At 49.6% G+C, this 16374-nt stretch overlaps 1 protein-coding gene and 1 non-coding gene across 2 annotated transcripts in view; both read left to right on the top strand.

Annotated features, from left to right (window-relative positions):
• ATRN (attractin) overlaps positions 1 to 10637 on the top strand; it is a 163197-nt gene extending 152560 nt beyond the window's left edge. Inside the window, exons 28-29 of the mRNA XM_032420030.1 lie at positions 3525 to 3639; positions 6136 to 10637. Coding sequence (XP_032275921.1) covers positions 3525 to 3639; positions 6136 to 6260 — 240 coding nt within the window. The 3' untranslated portion in view covers positions 6261 to 10637. The remainder of the gene's footprint in view (positions 1 to 3524; positions 3640 to 6135) is intronic.
• Positions 10638 to 15921: 5284 nt separating this feature from the next.
• TRNAK-CUU lies at positions 15922 to 15994 on the top strand. The gene has a single exon. It is a non-coding gene; the product is annotated as a tRNA-Lys (tRNA).
• Positions 15995 to 16374: the final 380 nt, after the last annotated feature.

Below are 16374 nucleotides of genomic sequence, written 5' to 3' on the forward strand. Positions count from 1 at the left end.
GACACCATGAATCAAGAATGACCAGATCTAAAAAAGAACCAAATGGAACTGTTAGAAATGGACAATACAGGGGCAGCTGGCTGGCTCAGTTAGTAGAGCACGCGACTCTTGATCTCGGGGTTGTGAGTTCCAGCCCCATGTGGAGTATAAAGATTACTTAAATAAATAAATAAACTTAAAAAAAAAATAAATGGAACATATAGGGGTTGAAATTTTTTAAATGACTCTATCTACATTTTAAACAGCACATCAGTACAAGTAAAGACAGAACTTTTGAACTGGAAGATGAATCTGAAGAAATTGCACAGAATGCAGAACAGAGAGACAAGAAGATGGAAACTATGACAAATGATAAGAATATGGAGGATAAAATGAGAAGACCTAACATGTATTTTATATCTATACTGTAGGATTGCCACAGTGTGAAGAAATTAGAACCCTTGAGCATTGTTAGTGGGAATGTGAAATGATGTAGCTGCTGTGGAAAACAGTATTGGTCTCCCTCAAAAAAATAAAAATAGAATTACCATATAATCTATCAGTTCCTCTTCTGGATATATACCTGCAAGAATGGAAGACAAGGTCTCAAAGATATATTTGTACACCCATGTTCATAGCAGCATTATTCACAGTAGCTAAAAGATGGGAGCACCCTAATGTCCATCAGTAGATGAATGGGTATGCAAAATGTGGTCTATACATACAAAGGAATATTATTCAGTCTTAAAAAGGAAGGAAATTCTGACACCTGCTACAACATGGGTGAACCTTGAGGACATTATGCTAAGTGAAATAAGCCAGTCACAGAAAAACAAATACTGTAAGATCCCACTTTTCTGAGTTATCTAGAATACTCAAGTCCATAGCGACAAAGTATAATTGTGGTTGTTAGGGGTTGAGAGAGAGGGGAATAGGGAGTCACTATGGGTGTAGGGTTTCAGTTCTGCAAGATGAAAAGAGTTCTGAAGATGGATGGTGATGATGGTTGCATAACAATATGAATCTACTTAATACCTCTGAAGTGTACACTGAAAAAGGGTTACTGAAGGGTCACTGAAAAGCCCTCCTGGGGGGGCTCAGTTGGTTAAGCATCTGCCTTTGGCTCAGGTCATGATCCCGGGGTCCTGGGATCGAGTCCCACATCAGGCTCCTTGCTCAGCGGAGAGCCTGCTTCTCCCTCTCCCACTCCCCACTTGTGCTCTCTCGCTATCTCTGTCTCTCCCTGTCTCAAATAAATGAAGTCTTAAAAAAAAAAAAGGGTTAGGATGGTAAATGTTATGTCTATTTACTACATTAATAAAATAACTGGGGGAAAAAAAGAAAAGATCACCTAAAGGAAATGACAGAGCAACAACTGACTTCTCATTAGTAACATCAAAAGCCAAAAGAGCGTGGAAGAATGTCTCTAAATGACATCAGGAGGAGAACTGCCAACCTAGAATAGCGTGCCCAGTAACTGCCTTCCGAGAACAAGGACAGAAGCACGATTTCTTCCGATGAGAAGGAAAGCTGAGTTGGCCACCACAGACCTGTATAAAAGAAATGTCTACAGGATGTGCTCAGAGAAAGGCAAACTACCCAGGACTGAGGAATGAGAAGGAATAGTGAGAAAGTGAAATGGTAAGCATGTACATAAATCTAAGTGAACGTGATAAAATAACAATTTGTGGGATTAATAAAACAGACAAATCTAAAGTACTAAGCAGCAGCACTATATGTCATATGTCAATGGCATATGACCCAGGTGGTTACTCTGTCGAACGCTTTATTGACGCTCTTTCCAGGACACACTCTCTCACCTTCTGGGGGCTCTTGCTCAGTGTTCTCTGTGTAGCCCTCTCCATGGCCCCACACCACTAATGGTGCAGGGCCACCTCAGTCTTTGGGCCTCCTCTCACGTCTTTTTGCACCCAGTCCTTTGGTGACTTAGTCTGTTCAAGCTGCTATAACAAAGCGCTGGAGACTGGGTGTCCTAGAAACAACAGAAATTTCTTACAAATTCTCGAGGCTAGGAAGTCCAAGATCGAGGTGCTGGCAGATTCAGTGTCTGGTAAAAGCACCCTTCCTGGTTCGTAGATGGTGCCTTCTCACTCTGACCTTACATGGTGGAAGGGGCTAGGGAGCTCTCGGGGGTCTCTTTTATGAGGGCACTAATCATCTCTCAAAGGCCCTACCTCCAAATATCGTATTAGGCATTAAGATTTAACATTACAGATTTTAGAAGGACACAAACATTCAGACCAAGAAGTGATCTTTTCCATCATGGGTTTATTTTAACACCATCTCTCTGTTCGGACCTCTCCTGTAAGCCTCCAACTCCTATATCCAATTGCTTGCTTACTCGGTATCCCCAGTTGGATGTCTTAGCAGCCATCTCAGAGTTAACATAGCCAAAGCTGAGCTCTGGATATTATCCCTCACACCTCTTCTTGGCATATCACCCCCAACTCAGTACCTCATCCTAGCCGCTCAGGCCAAAATCCTGGAACTGTGCTTGGTCCGTGCTTGCTCTCATTCTCATCGGACAGCCAGTCCATCAGCACACGTCTTTGGTCCTGTCTTCCACCAGCACACACACCTACACCCCTATCACTGCACTGTCCTCTCACCCACCCCGTCCTTCCCTGTGCTGCAGCCACAGTGGTTCCAGAAGTCATTTTCTTCAACCAAATTGAAGAAATGAATGACATATTTGGAGGTATGGCAGGCAGAATTCTAAAGATGGCCACCAAAATTCCCAGCTCATGGTTTTTCAGTCAAACACTACTCTAGGTGCTGCTCTGAAGGGATTGGGCAAAAGTCATACAAATCCCAAGGTAGCTGAGACCTTAAGACACTGAGGGACTTTCTCTGGCTGGTGGCAGAAGAGGAAACATGCAAAGGACTTGGCACACCACCACTGATTTGAAGCTGGAGGGTAGGGGACCTCAGACCTACAGTTGCAAGGAACTGGATTCTGCCGGCCATCTGAGGCCGCCTGAATGAGTTTTGAACAGATTCTTCCCTAGAGCCTGCAGGAAAGAGCCGGCCTAGATGCTAACTTGACTTCCACCTGTGAAGATAAAAGCTGAGATCATGGAGACCTTTGAGAGATAAGAGCTGGGAATTTTCCAGAACTGATGGAAGAGATGAACAGACCTGTATCTGTAAGCAAGAACCCTACAGAGCTCTCCTGGACTTCTGACCTGCCCAACTGAGATAGATAATAAATAGGTGCTGTTGTAGGCAACTAAGTTTACTCAGCAGTAGAAACTAATAGAGGGCATCTTTAAAAATTACGAGGGGGTGGGGTAACTGGGTGATGGACATTAAGGAGGGCACTTGATGTAATGAGCACTGGGTATTATATAAGACTGATATAAGACTGATGAATCACTGACCTCTACCTCAGAAACCAATAATACATTATATGTTAATTAATTGAATTTACATTTTAAAAAAATGAAAAAAAATCACGTGTGAAGGCTGCATCATTAACACTTGAGAAACACTGGTTTAGGTAATTCTTTGTTATCTCCCACCAGACTGTTCCCAAACCCATTGCCCTGGAGCCGTGTTTTGGCAACAAAGCTGCTGTCCTCTCTGTGTTTGTGAGGCTCCCTCGAGGGCTCGGTGGAATCCCTCCTCCTGGGCAGTCAGGTGAGTGGATGAGGGCCAGTGACAAACCAGACGTGAACTTGGGTAAAGAAGCGATAGTGAACAGGAGGCACGTGCCTACCTCGTGTCATTGTAAGGATTCGGGGAGATGATCCCATTGTCCCTGGTGTTCCCTAAACTGTCTGTCCAGAGGTTCCTTCCCAGGGACAAGCTGGGATTGCCCCTCTCCCTCGGCCTCCCGGAGGTATGGACGCTTCCGCCCACACCTTCCCTTCCCTTCCCTATGCTCTTCCGTGGTCATCTTACCTACTCTTCGTGGCTCCCAGCTAGCTCCTCCAAGCTGTCCACTCTCAAACTGGTATTTGTAGCACTACTGCCTGTCTTTTGCTTTTTCACTCTGTTAAATATAAGGCACAAACAGCAATTATCACAGCTTAAAGGAAGTCTTGGAAGGGTACTCACAATCCTGCCATCCAGCACCCACCAGTGTTCATTGTTCTCTTTCCTTTCCAGCCCTGGCAGCAGCTTTGTTGAAATGATTGTATAGATTTAATTTTTATTCTTCTTTTTTCATATAACTATCATAAACATTTTGACACTTTGCTATGTAACATTTTACCAGTTTCTTTTATGCAATTCCATCCAGTACACAAATCATAATTTCGATAAACATCCTCTTATTAAACACTAAGAAGATATGGAATACAGTTTCGGAAATATCCTGATTAATCATGGAGTACTTTGGAGGGATGCGTCAGACAAGATGCACAATATGGGGGGCTTTTTTTTTTTTTTTTTTTTTAAGATTTTGTTTATTTGACAGATAGCAAGAGCAGGAACACAAGCAAGGAGGGGAAGGGGGAGAGGGAGAAGCAGGCTTCCTGAGGAGCAGGGAGCCCGATGCAGGGCTCGATCCCAGGACCCTGGGATCACGACCTGAGCCGAGGGCAGACGCTTAACGACTGAGCCACCCAGGCGTCCTGCACAATATATTTTAGACAGCTTTCAGTTGAAGTGATTCTGGGGGTCAGGGTTGCCTTAGCCAAGGAAAGCCTTGTGTCTGTGAAAAGTATGTCTCAGAATCCTTGCCCAGCCCCGGAACTCCAAAGCCTCCTGAGTGCAGCCCTCAGATCCAGAGCTGCCTCCAGCTGAGCTCTCGAAATGGTTTCTGGATCCTCACGAGGGAGGCCTTTAGGCTTGGCCAGGCCTAAGGGGGGGCTTCATTTCATAGGGGAACAGCTTGATTTGCTCTGACCTAGGGATGTGAGTTCACCTCCTAACTCAGCCTTATCCATGTCAAGGACAGAATGACCCATTGACCTGAACTCTGGAGCGTTGTCTCCTGTTACTTCCCAGCTCAGCAAACTTGGCCTGTGCTCTCTGAGAGCAAGGCCCTGGCTAGAGTAGGGAAGTGACAGGCTTGCAGTACTGTGGCCTTTCCTGCCCTGTCCTTTCCCTGATAGGCCCCATCCCCTTCACTTCCTGATGAAGGCCAGCTCACTGCTTGAGACCCACCCCAAGTGAGACCATTCCCCCATTTTAGATGGTCTCTTCTCTACCCCCCATTTTAGTTGGTCCTTCCTCTGGACTCTGCCTTTGCTAAAAACAGTGTCACTGGTGTGGATTCCCCACTGCACGCCAGGCACATAAAACCTCCCCCCCACTCCCCCCATTCCTCCATTTTTATAGGCTCAGTGGAGTAACAGGTGGCACTAACATGGCTCATGAGGACCTCAGCTGGGTGCTGAGCCTCCACTGGCTCATTCACATGCGTTGAGAATCCAGCTCCCCCAGAACCGTGCCTTCCCCACTGAACATCAGGTTAATCAGTTCCTAGTACAAAAAGGAGAATGGAACCCACTAGACCCTAAAGCAAGGGTAGTGGGGGTGGTGGGGCGACGAGCCAGGTACCATTCTAAGATGTTCACATGGGTTCACTCAGTGACTCCTCACACATGCCGTGTCCTGTTATTGTCCCCATTTTACAAATGAAGAAACGGAGGCATGGGGCGGTTAAAGATCCTTATATATTCCAAAGCCTGGCCCCAGAGTCTGTCCTAACCTGTCTAGGATAGATACGAAAATAACTAGTGCTGGCTGAGTGATGTGGAATGAATCTGAATTTACTGATCAAGAGTGCTGCTTTTTCTTGGCACCCTTTTGGAGGCCCGCAGAAAAATGTAGCACTTAGAGCATGACTGCAATCTTTCTTAAATGCTCCAACTGCCAGGCAGAGCTCTTTGCTTCACTGATCTGCTGAACAGCAAGCTACATCTGTTGTGTAAAAAGTGGGGAGGGGAGAAGAATATGTGTGCATATTTGCATCAGTAAACCCTGAAAGGATATATACAGATTACTGAAAGCAGTGCTCGGGTGGAGGGAGGCACAACGCAGAAGGAAGGAAGGCTTTTCCCCTCTATACTTATTTATTTGCTCATTGCACCCCGGGAATGTTAAAAAAAAAATTTTTTTCTGAAATTATGTTTAAAGACAAAGCAAGCTGCTCCTCACCACATGTTCCCCGTGGGCTCTCCCCAGGTCTCGCGGTGGCCAGCGCCCTCGTGGACATTTCTCAGCAGATGCCAATAGTGTACAAAGAGAAGTCAGGAGCCGTGAGAAACCGGAAGCAGCAGCCCCCTGCGCAGCCCGGGACCTGCATCTGAGGCCGGGCCGGGGAGTCTCCGTGAGCGAGCTGGGGGGGGGGCCGGCGCGCCGGCGCCATCAGCAGGGAGGGGGCAGGCGGGGAGATGCTCCGTGGAGTGGGCCGAAGACTGGAAACCCTCGAAACATCCGACTCCTCTGCATGTTCACGAGCTTTCTTTGCCGGTTTCTCCCATCTGTGCTCCAGCACCTAACCTTTTACTTTTGCATAGGAAATCATTATTTAAGGGCAGGTCCAGGGGTGACCCAGCTGTTGCTGGAGGAGGCCGGGGCAGAGCCAGTGAGAGAGCTGGGAGCAACACTCAGGTTCACTTGTGGAAAACCGTGCTTGGGGCTGTCTCAACTTGCAAAAAACAGAAGATGTAGTGTTTACAAGTAGACATTCACCACCAGTCGTTCTTGAACATGGTCTTTTAAAAACTAGTCAGATGAATGAATTTGTTCTCATCTGAAGCCTGCTATCTTTTTTAAAAGATGTGCTACTTATTCTCGCATGATGTAGGCAAACCTCTCTCTTGCAGGGAGGAGCTTTTTTCTAGTTGAGAATAAACAAAGGTCCATCTCTTTTGAATCATATCAAACTAAGGTAGAAGGGGGCTATTTTAAATGTCAAGGTCAGCAGTGTTACTTAGAATGTAAACTGATGTAATAGGTAGTTTTCTATAGCAACTTGATTAATTTATTCTTAATCCATTTGAAATCCTCTCCCTCTCTCTGTCTCTCCCTCTCTCATGTCTCTCTCTCTGTCTCTCTCTCTCTCTCACACATACACACACACACATACACACACACTAAGTGCCTAGACTTGAAATAGATCTAGCAATTGGAAAGTTAGTAAGCCTAAGTTTTTCCATAATTGCATTCCTACATTCTTATAAAATTTAAATAGCTACCATTGGCAATCTGCTCTTTTTCTAAAATCTAATTTGCAGCCAGGAAAGAATTTTCTCACCCCAGGGAACGTTTAACCTAGCAGCAGGGACTGAGAGGAAAGCAGAAATGACCAAACTGTGAAAGCTCCTGTTTATGTTGTTGTCAAAAGACAGGAGCACTAAATAAGGTGTGGTCCTCATGTGCCCCCTGCCCCCCGCCCCCCACTCTAGGCCTGACGTTGGCTCCAGCCCTTCTGGCCACTCCTGCCAGGACACCACAGAGGCAGGGACTCGTCCATGTTACATGTCTCCCTTGGGCAGAAAGGAGCATGCCAGCCCTTAGGATCGCTGCATCAAAGAGCAGCAGTGTGCCCTAGAGCCTGCCTTGAGCTGCTGGGCCATCCTCAGGCTGCTGGTGGAATTGCACGCCCAAAGCCTGGAGAAGGACCTGGAACTGTTTGCCGGCTCTCCTCCAGGAGAGGCTCAGCGTCGGCCCTCCCATCCTCCTTCCCAGCCCTGGGTGGTGGCTGTGGGCAGGGCAGTGACCACTGAGAAGGATGAAAAGCACATAGAGAATATGGATAAGGAGGAATAACCATGCCAAGTGGAAAGTGACCAAGTTGAAGTGGGGTGGGGCAGTCCTGCTCTTCTCCGCAGGCCGCTGCCTGGGGGTCGTGGTGTCCCTGTGTATGGTGCTCTGTATTCTGGCATTACGCGGCAGCCTCCACAGGTCTTTCTTCCGCTTCAAAACTTGGGGTTCTCTAGCGTTACCCCACAGGGATGGCCCTCTAGACAACCACACTCGTTTGTGAATTTGGAGAAATTAATACTCGAAAGAGCAAAGACTGCAGCTTTTCACCTTGACATGCAGTGCCTAGAGTAGGAATGCTGTCTCTTTCCCAGCCCTCGCCCATGAAGAGTTGCCTGGAAAGATGTTTTCATGGAAGTTGAACCCTAAAACACTGTCTGATGCACAAAACACCTCTACTTTGAGACTCGCCTCTCAAAAAGCTGCTTTTTCACATCATTGGCAAAGAGCAGACAATTCTAGAAAAGACCCCCTTCTCTCTCAAGCTTCCCACATCCCTGCTCCACATCACGGCACCCACAGAGAGCCTGCCTCAGACTGGCGCTTTCCCCCTATAATTGCCATGAGGCCTCTTGGCAGAGAGAGGGAGGTCGCTGGAGAAGGACCCCCCACAAGGAAAATCCTTGTTTGTTCAAAGGACCAGTGTTTCTTTGGCCAAAGAAGTCTCTTCCCCATGGCTTCCCAGGCCTTGAAATAACATGCACCGTGTCCCATAGCACCTGGTTTGGTGTTTTGCTTTTCTAAAAGATAGTTTATTTTTAAAAAGGAAGGAAAAAGGAGCAAGTGATGTTTACTTCTGCTCCAACAGTGGAGAAACAGCTGAATCCACCTGCTTCTCCTTTGCAGCCAATAGCAAACAGCTTCCTCGGGGCTCAGGCCAGAGGAGGGGAGGGGCAGGAGAAAGAGGCGCTCAGCTTAGGAGCCAGTTACCAAGAGGGAATCATCTGGAACTTCAGAGAAATGCCTGCGTGTCACAGGAGAGCCTGTATATAAGTTAAAATAGTCACGAAAACATTGATGTTGCACTTGTACATAATTATACAGTAGTGTCCAGAATGTTCAGACATTCAGAGTGTACATAAAACAAAACTACGTCGATGTATTTTTATTAAATGTAACGGTGTCTGAGTTTTACCTAATATGTTTTTGTGCCACATACCGGATATCCAAGTCTAAAGAAGTCCTCTCATTGGGCCCTGATACATTGATAACAAAACCAAAAAAAGGGGGGGGCATCCCCATCATGCCAGTGTGTCCAGATGCATCTGGTTCGAATTGGTTGATTCTAGAACAGAAATCGTCTGCCGGTACACAGAGGAGAACTCAGGCGTCGAGTGCATTTAAACAGCATTGTGTGAGGAGCCTCGAAGGCAGCGGGCATGTCGCTGTCACCTGCAGGCTCTGCAGGGGGTCATGAATCTTTCTGTTAGCCTCTTGCTACTGTGCCTGGCCACGGATGACCAGTCTTGTCCTGAGAAGCGTTTCTCTTAGTCTCTCAGTTCAAAGACTCTATGAGATTTTCCAGAAAGGGGTTTTCCAGGCTGCCTTTTGTTCCGTTTGGTCTACAATTTGAATGACCATTTCCCGGGACTGTGGTTTCCTGTACTGAAAACCGGGGTGGGAGTAGGGTGGCCGGTTCACTGACAGATCGCTCCCGTTCCCTCCTGCGGATCCGCGCCCAGCCTGGCCTCCTGTCCGCGCCCCACTCCTCGTCTTACAGCGCTCCCTGTGAGATCAGCTCGAAGAGATGGAGGAGGTGTGGAGAGAAGGCAAGCCACACTTCCCCCCCCCCTCCAGCTGCCCTGGAGGAAAAGCACCCCTGGGCAGGAAAACAGCAGAACATCTGGGGGTGAGGCCTGAAGCCCCCGATGGGAGACGCACCGACCGGGAAGCCCAGGGCGGACGTGGACGCGCGAGAAGACCAGAGCCCTCTCGGTAGAAAGAAGACATGGGACCTTTTCAGTGCAACTCGCTCCGTCAGTTCAACGGAGTGTATCTGGGGGAGGGGGTGGGGGTTCACTTCCTCCGGTGCTGGTGTCATTTTTGAGAACACCTTTGATCCTTTAGTCTCTCTCATCCATCCACACCCTCAGTGAATACTCCCTGAGCACTTACTAACAACCTGAGCTATTGCTAGGGCAGTGACCGAGACGGAAAGAAGCTCTTTGGAATTACAGCAAAGCCCAGCTCGCGCCCCTCATCCCAGGAGACCTTTCCTCGTGGCGGTTTCTGTGAGAATTGGCCGCCCTGAGGACAGACCCAGGAAGGCAGAGGGTCTGTCCTGGGGCCGAGCACCAGCTCTCAGTCTGAAATGTGTGCCCAATTTACCAAGCTCGGCTCCAACCATAAAAATCACCGTGATGGCAGGCCCGCCAAGAGACGTTTGCCCGGAATCGTTCAAACTCCTGAACACCCTTACCTGCAGGGAGATGATCTGGAGTGGAGAGGAGAACTGGCGCCTTCTCTTTCAAAGGCAATAATGGAATTGACTTTCAGTAACTGAAATTTGTGCACAAAACATTCTAAACACTAGTGAAGCCTGTTTCGTTGAACTAATTCTGGCTCTGGAAATGTTTTTGTTTTATAGGTATTTACGGTTTTTGTTTTTGTTTTATTTTTGGTTTGGATTCAAGCTTAGTTTGTTAATATGTATAATTTAGCATCTCTTGCACTCATGTAAATATGGAGTAAGTATTGTAAACTATTTCATTGCTGGGGACTGTGGGTGTTATACATACATTTAGGACTGCAATTTTTTGGTATTTTTTGTATTGTAAAATAACAGCTAATTTAAGCAGGAACAAGAGAATTAAGGGAGGTCTGTGCATTTTAAACACAAATGTGAAGAACTTGTATATAAACAAAAGTAAATACTATAATACAGATTTTCTTCTGAAATAAAAGTAGATCTGGTAAAAATGCGGTTTTTGCTCCAAGTGTTGAATTTTGATTTTGTGTTGTTTTCCTTTATTTTTACAGTTTGGTCATTAGAACCTTACGAAAAGGGGGGAAAATGCTTAAAATGGTTACCAGTTTTCAGACTAAGAGGAAGCACTTGGCATTGAGTGAAGGTCAAGGTATAAAAGCAGCAGGGTGGGCACCTCGGCTACCTCTTGGGGTGACGGGGTACGGAGAGCCCTGTGCAGCTTGTGAGCAGACTCCCAGCGTCCCCACTGTAGCTGGCGTTGCCCTTGAAGCGACCGTGCTGGGGGTGGGGGGGCGGGGAGGAGATCGGTGTGCAGGGCAGCTCTGCCCTGGCATGGGAGGGTCCCCAGGGTAGGGGCCTGGCGGGGGCTGGGCGCAGCCCAGGCACCCCAGCTGCCCTTGGTCTTTCACCTTCTCGTTCTCTCATGGGTTCCTGAACGTTTAGGTTTTCCAGACTGCTCAGTCTCAGGTGTGCTGACAGGTTGAGTACTCCATGGCCACAGCGTTGTCCTTGGTTCGGAGGTTTTGATCTTCTTCTCACCCAGAAAGCTGTGTCTGTGGGTGCGGCACCTGTGCGTGGAGCAGGGTCAGAATGGTGCACTTCGGCGCCCTGGTGTGGAGTGCAGGAGCCCCAGCAGGAAGGTCGGCGTAAGGGGGGTGGAGAACCGAAGAGGAGACACAAGGAAATGCCGTGGTTGCTGGAGGGGAGGGAGGCCGGGGCACCAGGTCCTGCCAGCCCACCAGCGCTTGGGACTGGGCTGGGGAGGTAAATGGTTGGACTGGTGGCCACTGCCAGGGTGGAGAAGACCACGAAACTGTTCAGGGCGGGAGGGCTGTGGGAGCCACCAAGTGCTTAAGACAGGATGAAAACCTGGGAGTGTGTGGTTTGTGGCAGAAACAACACCGTGTGCTCACCAAGCCCGTTAGATTTTGCCATTGGACCCCCCCCCCCAGGGGGGGCATAAACTGAGCTGTGGCCAAAGAAGGGATGGACACCAGTTCCAAACTTGGCCCATACGGTGCTCCCGCATGGGACTCCCTGGAGGTCAGGTGCCAAGGAGGTTGGAAGGCACGTGGGTCACTGAGTCACCAGTTAGAGGCAAGTCACCTGCTCAGCAAGAGCTGTGTTCTGGTCTTTGCCTCACTAAAAGGAAACTTCCACTCTAACTGATCCACTGAGATTGGGGGTTTATTACCACGAGTGGCTTTTCTTACTCTCGCTGATAGATTGGTACCCTGAAGCTCAGGGCAACCGTCACCAAAACCTAAAATGCAGGGCTTTGGCTTAGGTCGTGGCCAGGTGGCAGGCAGGGAGCAAACATGGCGGCACCAGAACAGCTGGGGTCCCCGCCAGGCAGGCGCAAAACATCTGGTGAGGCTGTTCAAGTTCAGCCGTCTACGTGTCTGCTGAGTTTTTAGCTCAGAGGGAAGAAGGTCAAAAAAGAAACAAAGAAAGAAACCCAGAATGTGGCATGTGTTGTTATTGGCTGCTTCTGGCGAGGCACCACAAGGAGGACTTGACTTCCAGAAAGAATTAGCCAGTTTACAAGCCAAAGGGAAAGGGATGGAGGATCCTGAAATCCAGAGTCTTGCAGTGCTGGAAAAGCCAACTCCTCCTGCTTCTGGCCTCCAAACACTAAGAGGCGCTCACGATCCACAGAGACCCAGTAATTCTCGGCCTCCAGGGGTGAGAAGCAGGTGGAGGGTGTGGTCTTCCCGCCTGGGCCTCGGAACCTCAAGGCCAGCATCTTGAGGGAGAGGCAACAAGGAAGCAAAGATAGAAAGCCAACTTGAGAACTGCGTCCAGGAAAGAACCAGGAATGTCATCACTGACCCTGGATCTGCCTGGGAAATAAATAAAAAGTGTAGGTTTTGGGGGCTCCTGGGTGGCACAGTCGGTTAAGTGTCCGACTCTTGATTTCAGCTCAGGTCATGATCTCAGGGCGGTGAGATCGAGCCCCGAGTCAGGCTCCGTGCTCAGCCAGGAGTCTGTTTCTCTCTCTCTCTCCCGTCTGCCCTTCCCCCGCTCGCTCTCTCTAAAATAAATAAATCTTTAAAAAAAAAAGTGTAGGTTTTTGAGGGAATGACATTGCCAAAGAAACCATTAGTCTGACCTTTAAAAATGTAAACAGCCAACCAACGCTGTGATTCATTAGAACCACACGCAGGCAGGAGATGGTTGTGCAAGCTATATCTGAGGACACACGCCGCGGGGCCCCAGAGTATTTCAGAATTGCCGCATGTCTGCCATCCTCCTCCTCCCTGCGTGAGAGTGTCCTTCCCTGTCTGGCCACTATCTGCTGGCCAGACATTGCGTAGGGACCAGGGATTTCAGGGAACGAAACAGACAAAAATCCCTGTCCTCGTGGAGCGTGCAAGGCAGTTGGGGAGACAGGTAATGGATACAACGTCAGATGGTTAAGTTCTGTGAAAGAACAGAGGCAGTAGGGGGCAGAAAGTGCGGGGTGGGGGCAGGGGGGGAGGGATTGCTCTTTAGTGGGACAGGGGAGGCCATTCTGACAGGTGACAGCTGAGCAAAGAGCTGAATGAAGGTGTTCGGGACAAGAACAACCAGAAATGGAGGGAGCAGCAGGTGCGGAGGCCTAGAGGTAGGGCATGCCTGGTGGGTCTGAGCTAGTCCAAAGTGGCCAGAGTGGCTAAAACAAAGTGGGCTACCCTAGCAGTCCTGGGAGTTGGGCCTGGCCAGGGCCTGCGGGGCATAGTTCTCAACTGGCAGAGGACCACCCCGTGGGGGACATTTGGGGAAGAGGTAGGGGCCCTTTTGGTTATTGCATTGCCTGGGGAGGTGCTGCTAAGATTTAGTGGGTGAGCCTGAAGGTGGTCATCCTGTGACACATGGGACTGTCCCACCCAACCAAGAACTGACCCACCTCCCCCTCGATTTTGAAATGTCTTGTTGGGTATTTGTGTAGATGAGAAAACCTGTTCCTAATCATCTAAGTGTGGAACCCAACCCGGTTACAAACACAAGGACCTGAGAGCTGGTTTGATGTGGCCAGTTTCCCAGAAATGCAACTACGGTGTAAATCAAGGGAAGACCACATTTTGTTTCCTTCAAAACTTTACCCAGAGCCAGTCATTTTGGAAAATGCTGTCCCCAACGGCACTGTCCTTCCTGGTGTCTGAGCCCCCAGCCCCACCCACACACGCGTGCGGGGTGCAGACACACGCCGCAGCCCCATGTTGCTGGCTGGGTAACACACCTGACGAGAATTCCCTTCCGTCCTGTGTCGCCAACACAAGAAGGGGACAGACCGGAAGACCTGCTGACCATATGCAACATCCTGACGTCCTGCACGGGGAGCCGGGGACAACCTGGCTTGGGGCCCATTTACACACCCAGTAGGCCCTTCCTCATTTGCTTAATCCTGATCCCATGAGGGCTCAGCTTCTGAGGTTGTGTATTTTGTTCTGGTGTGTACTCATCTTAATTATTCTCTCTGTATCTTCTGCCTTGGACTGGAGGCTGCTTTGAGTGTGGGGTGACATGTTCTTGGCAAAACAGCTTCCCAAGACATCCTTCAACTCACGCCTTCCAGGGCCTGAAGGCCAGCAAGACAGGGCCACAGCTCTGTCTCCTGTCACACGCATGCCGAGCTCGCTGGCAAGTTGCTGTCCAGCTGGGGGATGTCTCCTGAAGCCCCACATGGCCCCTGTCCTCCTGCTACTCTGGAAATCTAACCGAACAGTGTCCACACTTCCTTGAAAAATGAGCTGCTGCTGGGAGTTTGGCCCTGCCTGACTCAGCTATGGGGCGGAAAGGGCAGGAGGGGGCAACAGGCAGATTCCATATCAACCCTGCACCTAGACAACAGGCCCCAAGCCAGAGTGGACATTCATGAGCCGTGAAGTTTCCACCCATAAATCCATGGATGCTTCTAGCACCTGCCTTTCTGCCTGACCCCCTCCCCCGCCCCCAGCCACCTGCCAGCTAGAGGCACAGTGCTGACAGCAGCTAGCAGAGGCCCAGTCACGGGGACGAGGCCAGGGCCAGGACTGCACACGAGAGAGTGACGGCAAGCAGGCTACCTGGAAGGACACGGAGGCCGACACGCAGATGTGGACGAACAGGGCAGGACCCGTTCCTGGTCATGGGGGCCGCGGCGGGACTCAGCCTTGAGGTGTCTGGCCAGACTTAACACCGTGTATGAGGCAGACCTTTTCAGGTAGAAGTGACAGAAACTGAACTCCGACAACTCTCGGCTTCCTGGGGCTGCTGTGACAAATTCCCCAACCTCGGTGGCTTAAAACAGAAATTCATTCTCACAGTTCTGGAGGCCAAAAGTCCGGAATCTCAGTGTTGACGGGCTTGCGCCCCTTCCAGAAGCTCTGGGGAGAACCCGTTCCCGGCCTCTTCTAGCTTCTGGTGGCCGCCGGCTCTCCTGTCTCTGCTCTGTCCTCACATCATCTCTCTGATCTCCCCCTGCCTCTTAAGGATGCACAGGACTGCATTTAGGGCCCCACTCGGATAATCCAAGATAAGCTCCTCCTGCCCAGATTCTTAATCACATCTTTTGCTACATTAGGTAACATTCACTCTTCTGCCAGCATCTAAGGTTACAATCACAGGTTCCAGGACTTAGGATGTGGACATAGCTTTGGGGCCGCCATTCAGCCCATTCCAACAACAAAACCCTCGGAAAGTCAGCGGGCCCAGGGGTGGCCAGAGGGTGGCCTCTGTAAGCCACGGTGCCCAGTCCCCTCCTCTTGGCTTCTGTCTTCAGAGCTGCCCAGGGCCACGCCCCAAATGGCCCCAAGCCTCCCGCATGGGACCGTTCCCTCGGGGGAAGAACAGAGAGCCAGAAAGCAGGAGCCCTGAGACCTTTCGTTTTCCCGCTGCTCCCAATAAGGGGCGCCTGAGTGGCTCAGTTGGTTAAGTGTCTGCCTTCGGCTCAGGTCATGATCCCAGGGTCCTGGGATTGAGCCCCACGTCGGGAAGCCTGCTTCTCCCTCTCCCAATCCCTCTGCTTGTGTTCCCTCTCTCGCTGTGTCTCTCTCTCTGTGTCAAATAAATAAATAAAATCTTAAAAAAAAAAAAAAAAAAGGAAGCCTCCTTTCCGCGGCACGCTGACGTTAAAGCGGCTCTATTCGGTTCAAGCCCGCGCCTGAGTTGGAGAGAAGTACAGAGGGGAGACAGCCACAGGGCTACTGTTTTCAACTAGGTGCTGCTCTTTTTTTCATCTTTGCAATCTTTTGAAAGGTATATGCCTATATTTTACTCTAATTATCGGAGTAAAAAAAAAAAGTGATGGGGGCGCCTGGCTGGCTCAGTCGGTAGAGCACACGACTCTTGATCTTGGGGTTGTGAGTTCGAGCCCCACGTGGGGCGTAGAGATTAAATAAACAAACAAACAAACAAACAAACTTTTAAAAAATGAAGTGCTAGAGTTTAACACACCGGCACCTGCGGCCCGTCATGCAGAAGACCCGTAATCCTTCATCTGGGCCACCGCGCCATCACGGTGAACAGCTTTCACCCCGCCACCGCAGCTCCCAGTCCACATAAACGGTCTCTCCCCAGCCCACACACAGGTGCCCGTTCCCATGCAGGTGAAGAGAGTCGAGAACATTCCTTCTTCGTGAAGTGAGAAGAGGCTGGACTCGGAGCTTCCCTCTGCCCAGCAACCCCCCGCTTCTCTTCCTCTGGAGAACTGTCCTTCCCATTCCATGTGGTCTTTTTGGGCCGACTGGAAGAGGCTTATGACGCTG

Source organism: Phoca vitulina, unplaced genomic scaffold (assembly GCF_004348235.1).
Source record: "Phoca vitulina isolate PV1807 unplaced genomic scaffold, GSC_HSeal_1.0 scaffold22, whole genome shotgun sequence".
In the NCBI taxonomy this organism is placed as follows: Eukaryota; Metazoa; Chordata; class Mammalia; order Carnivora; family Phocidae; genus Phoca; species Phoca vitulina.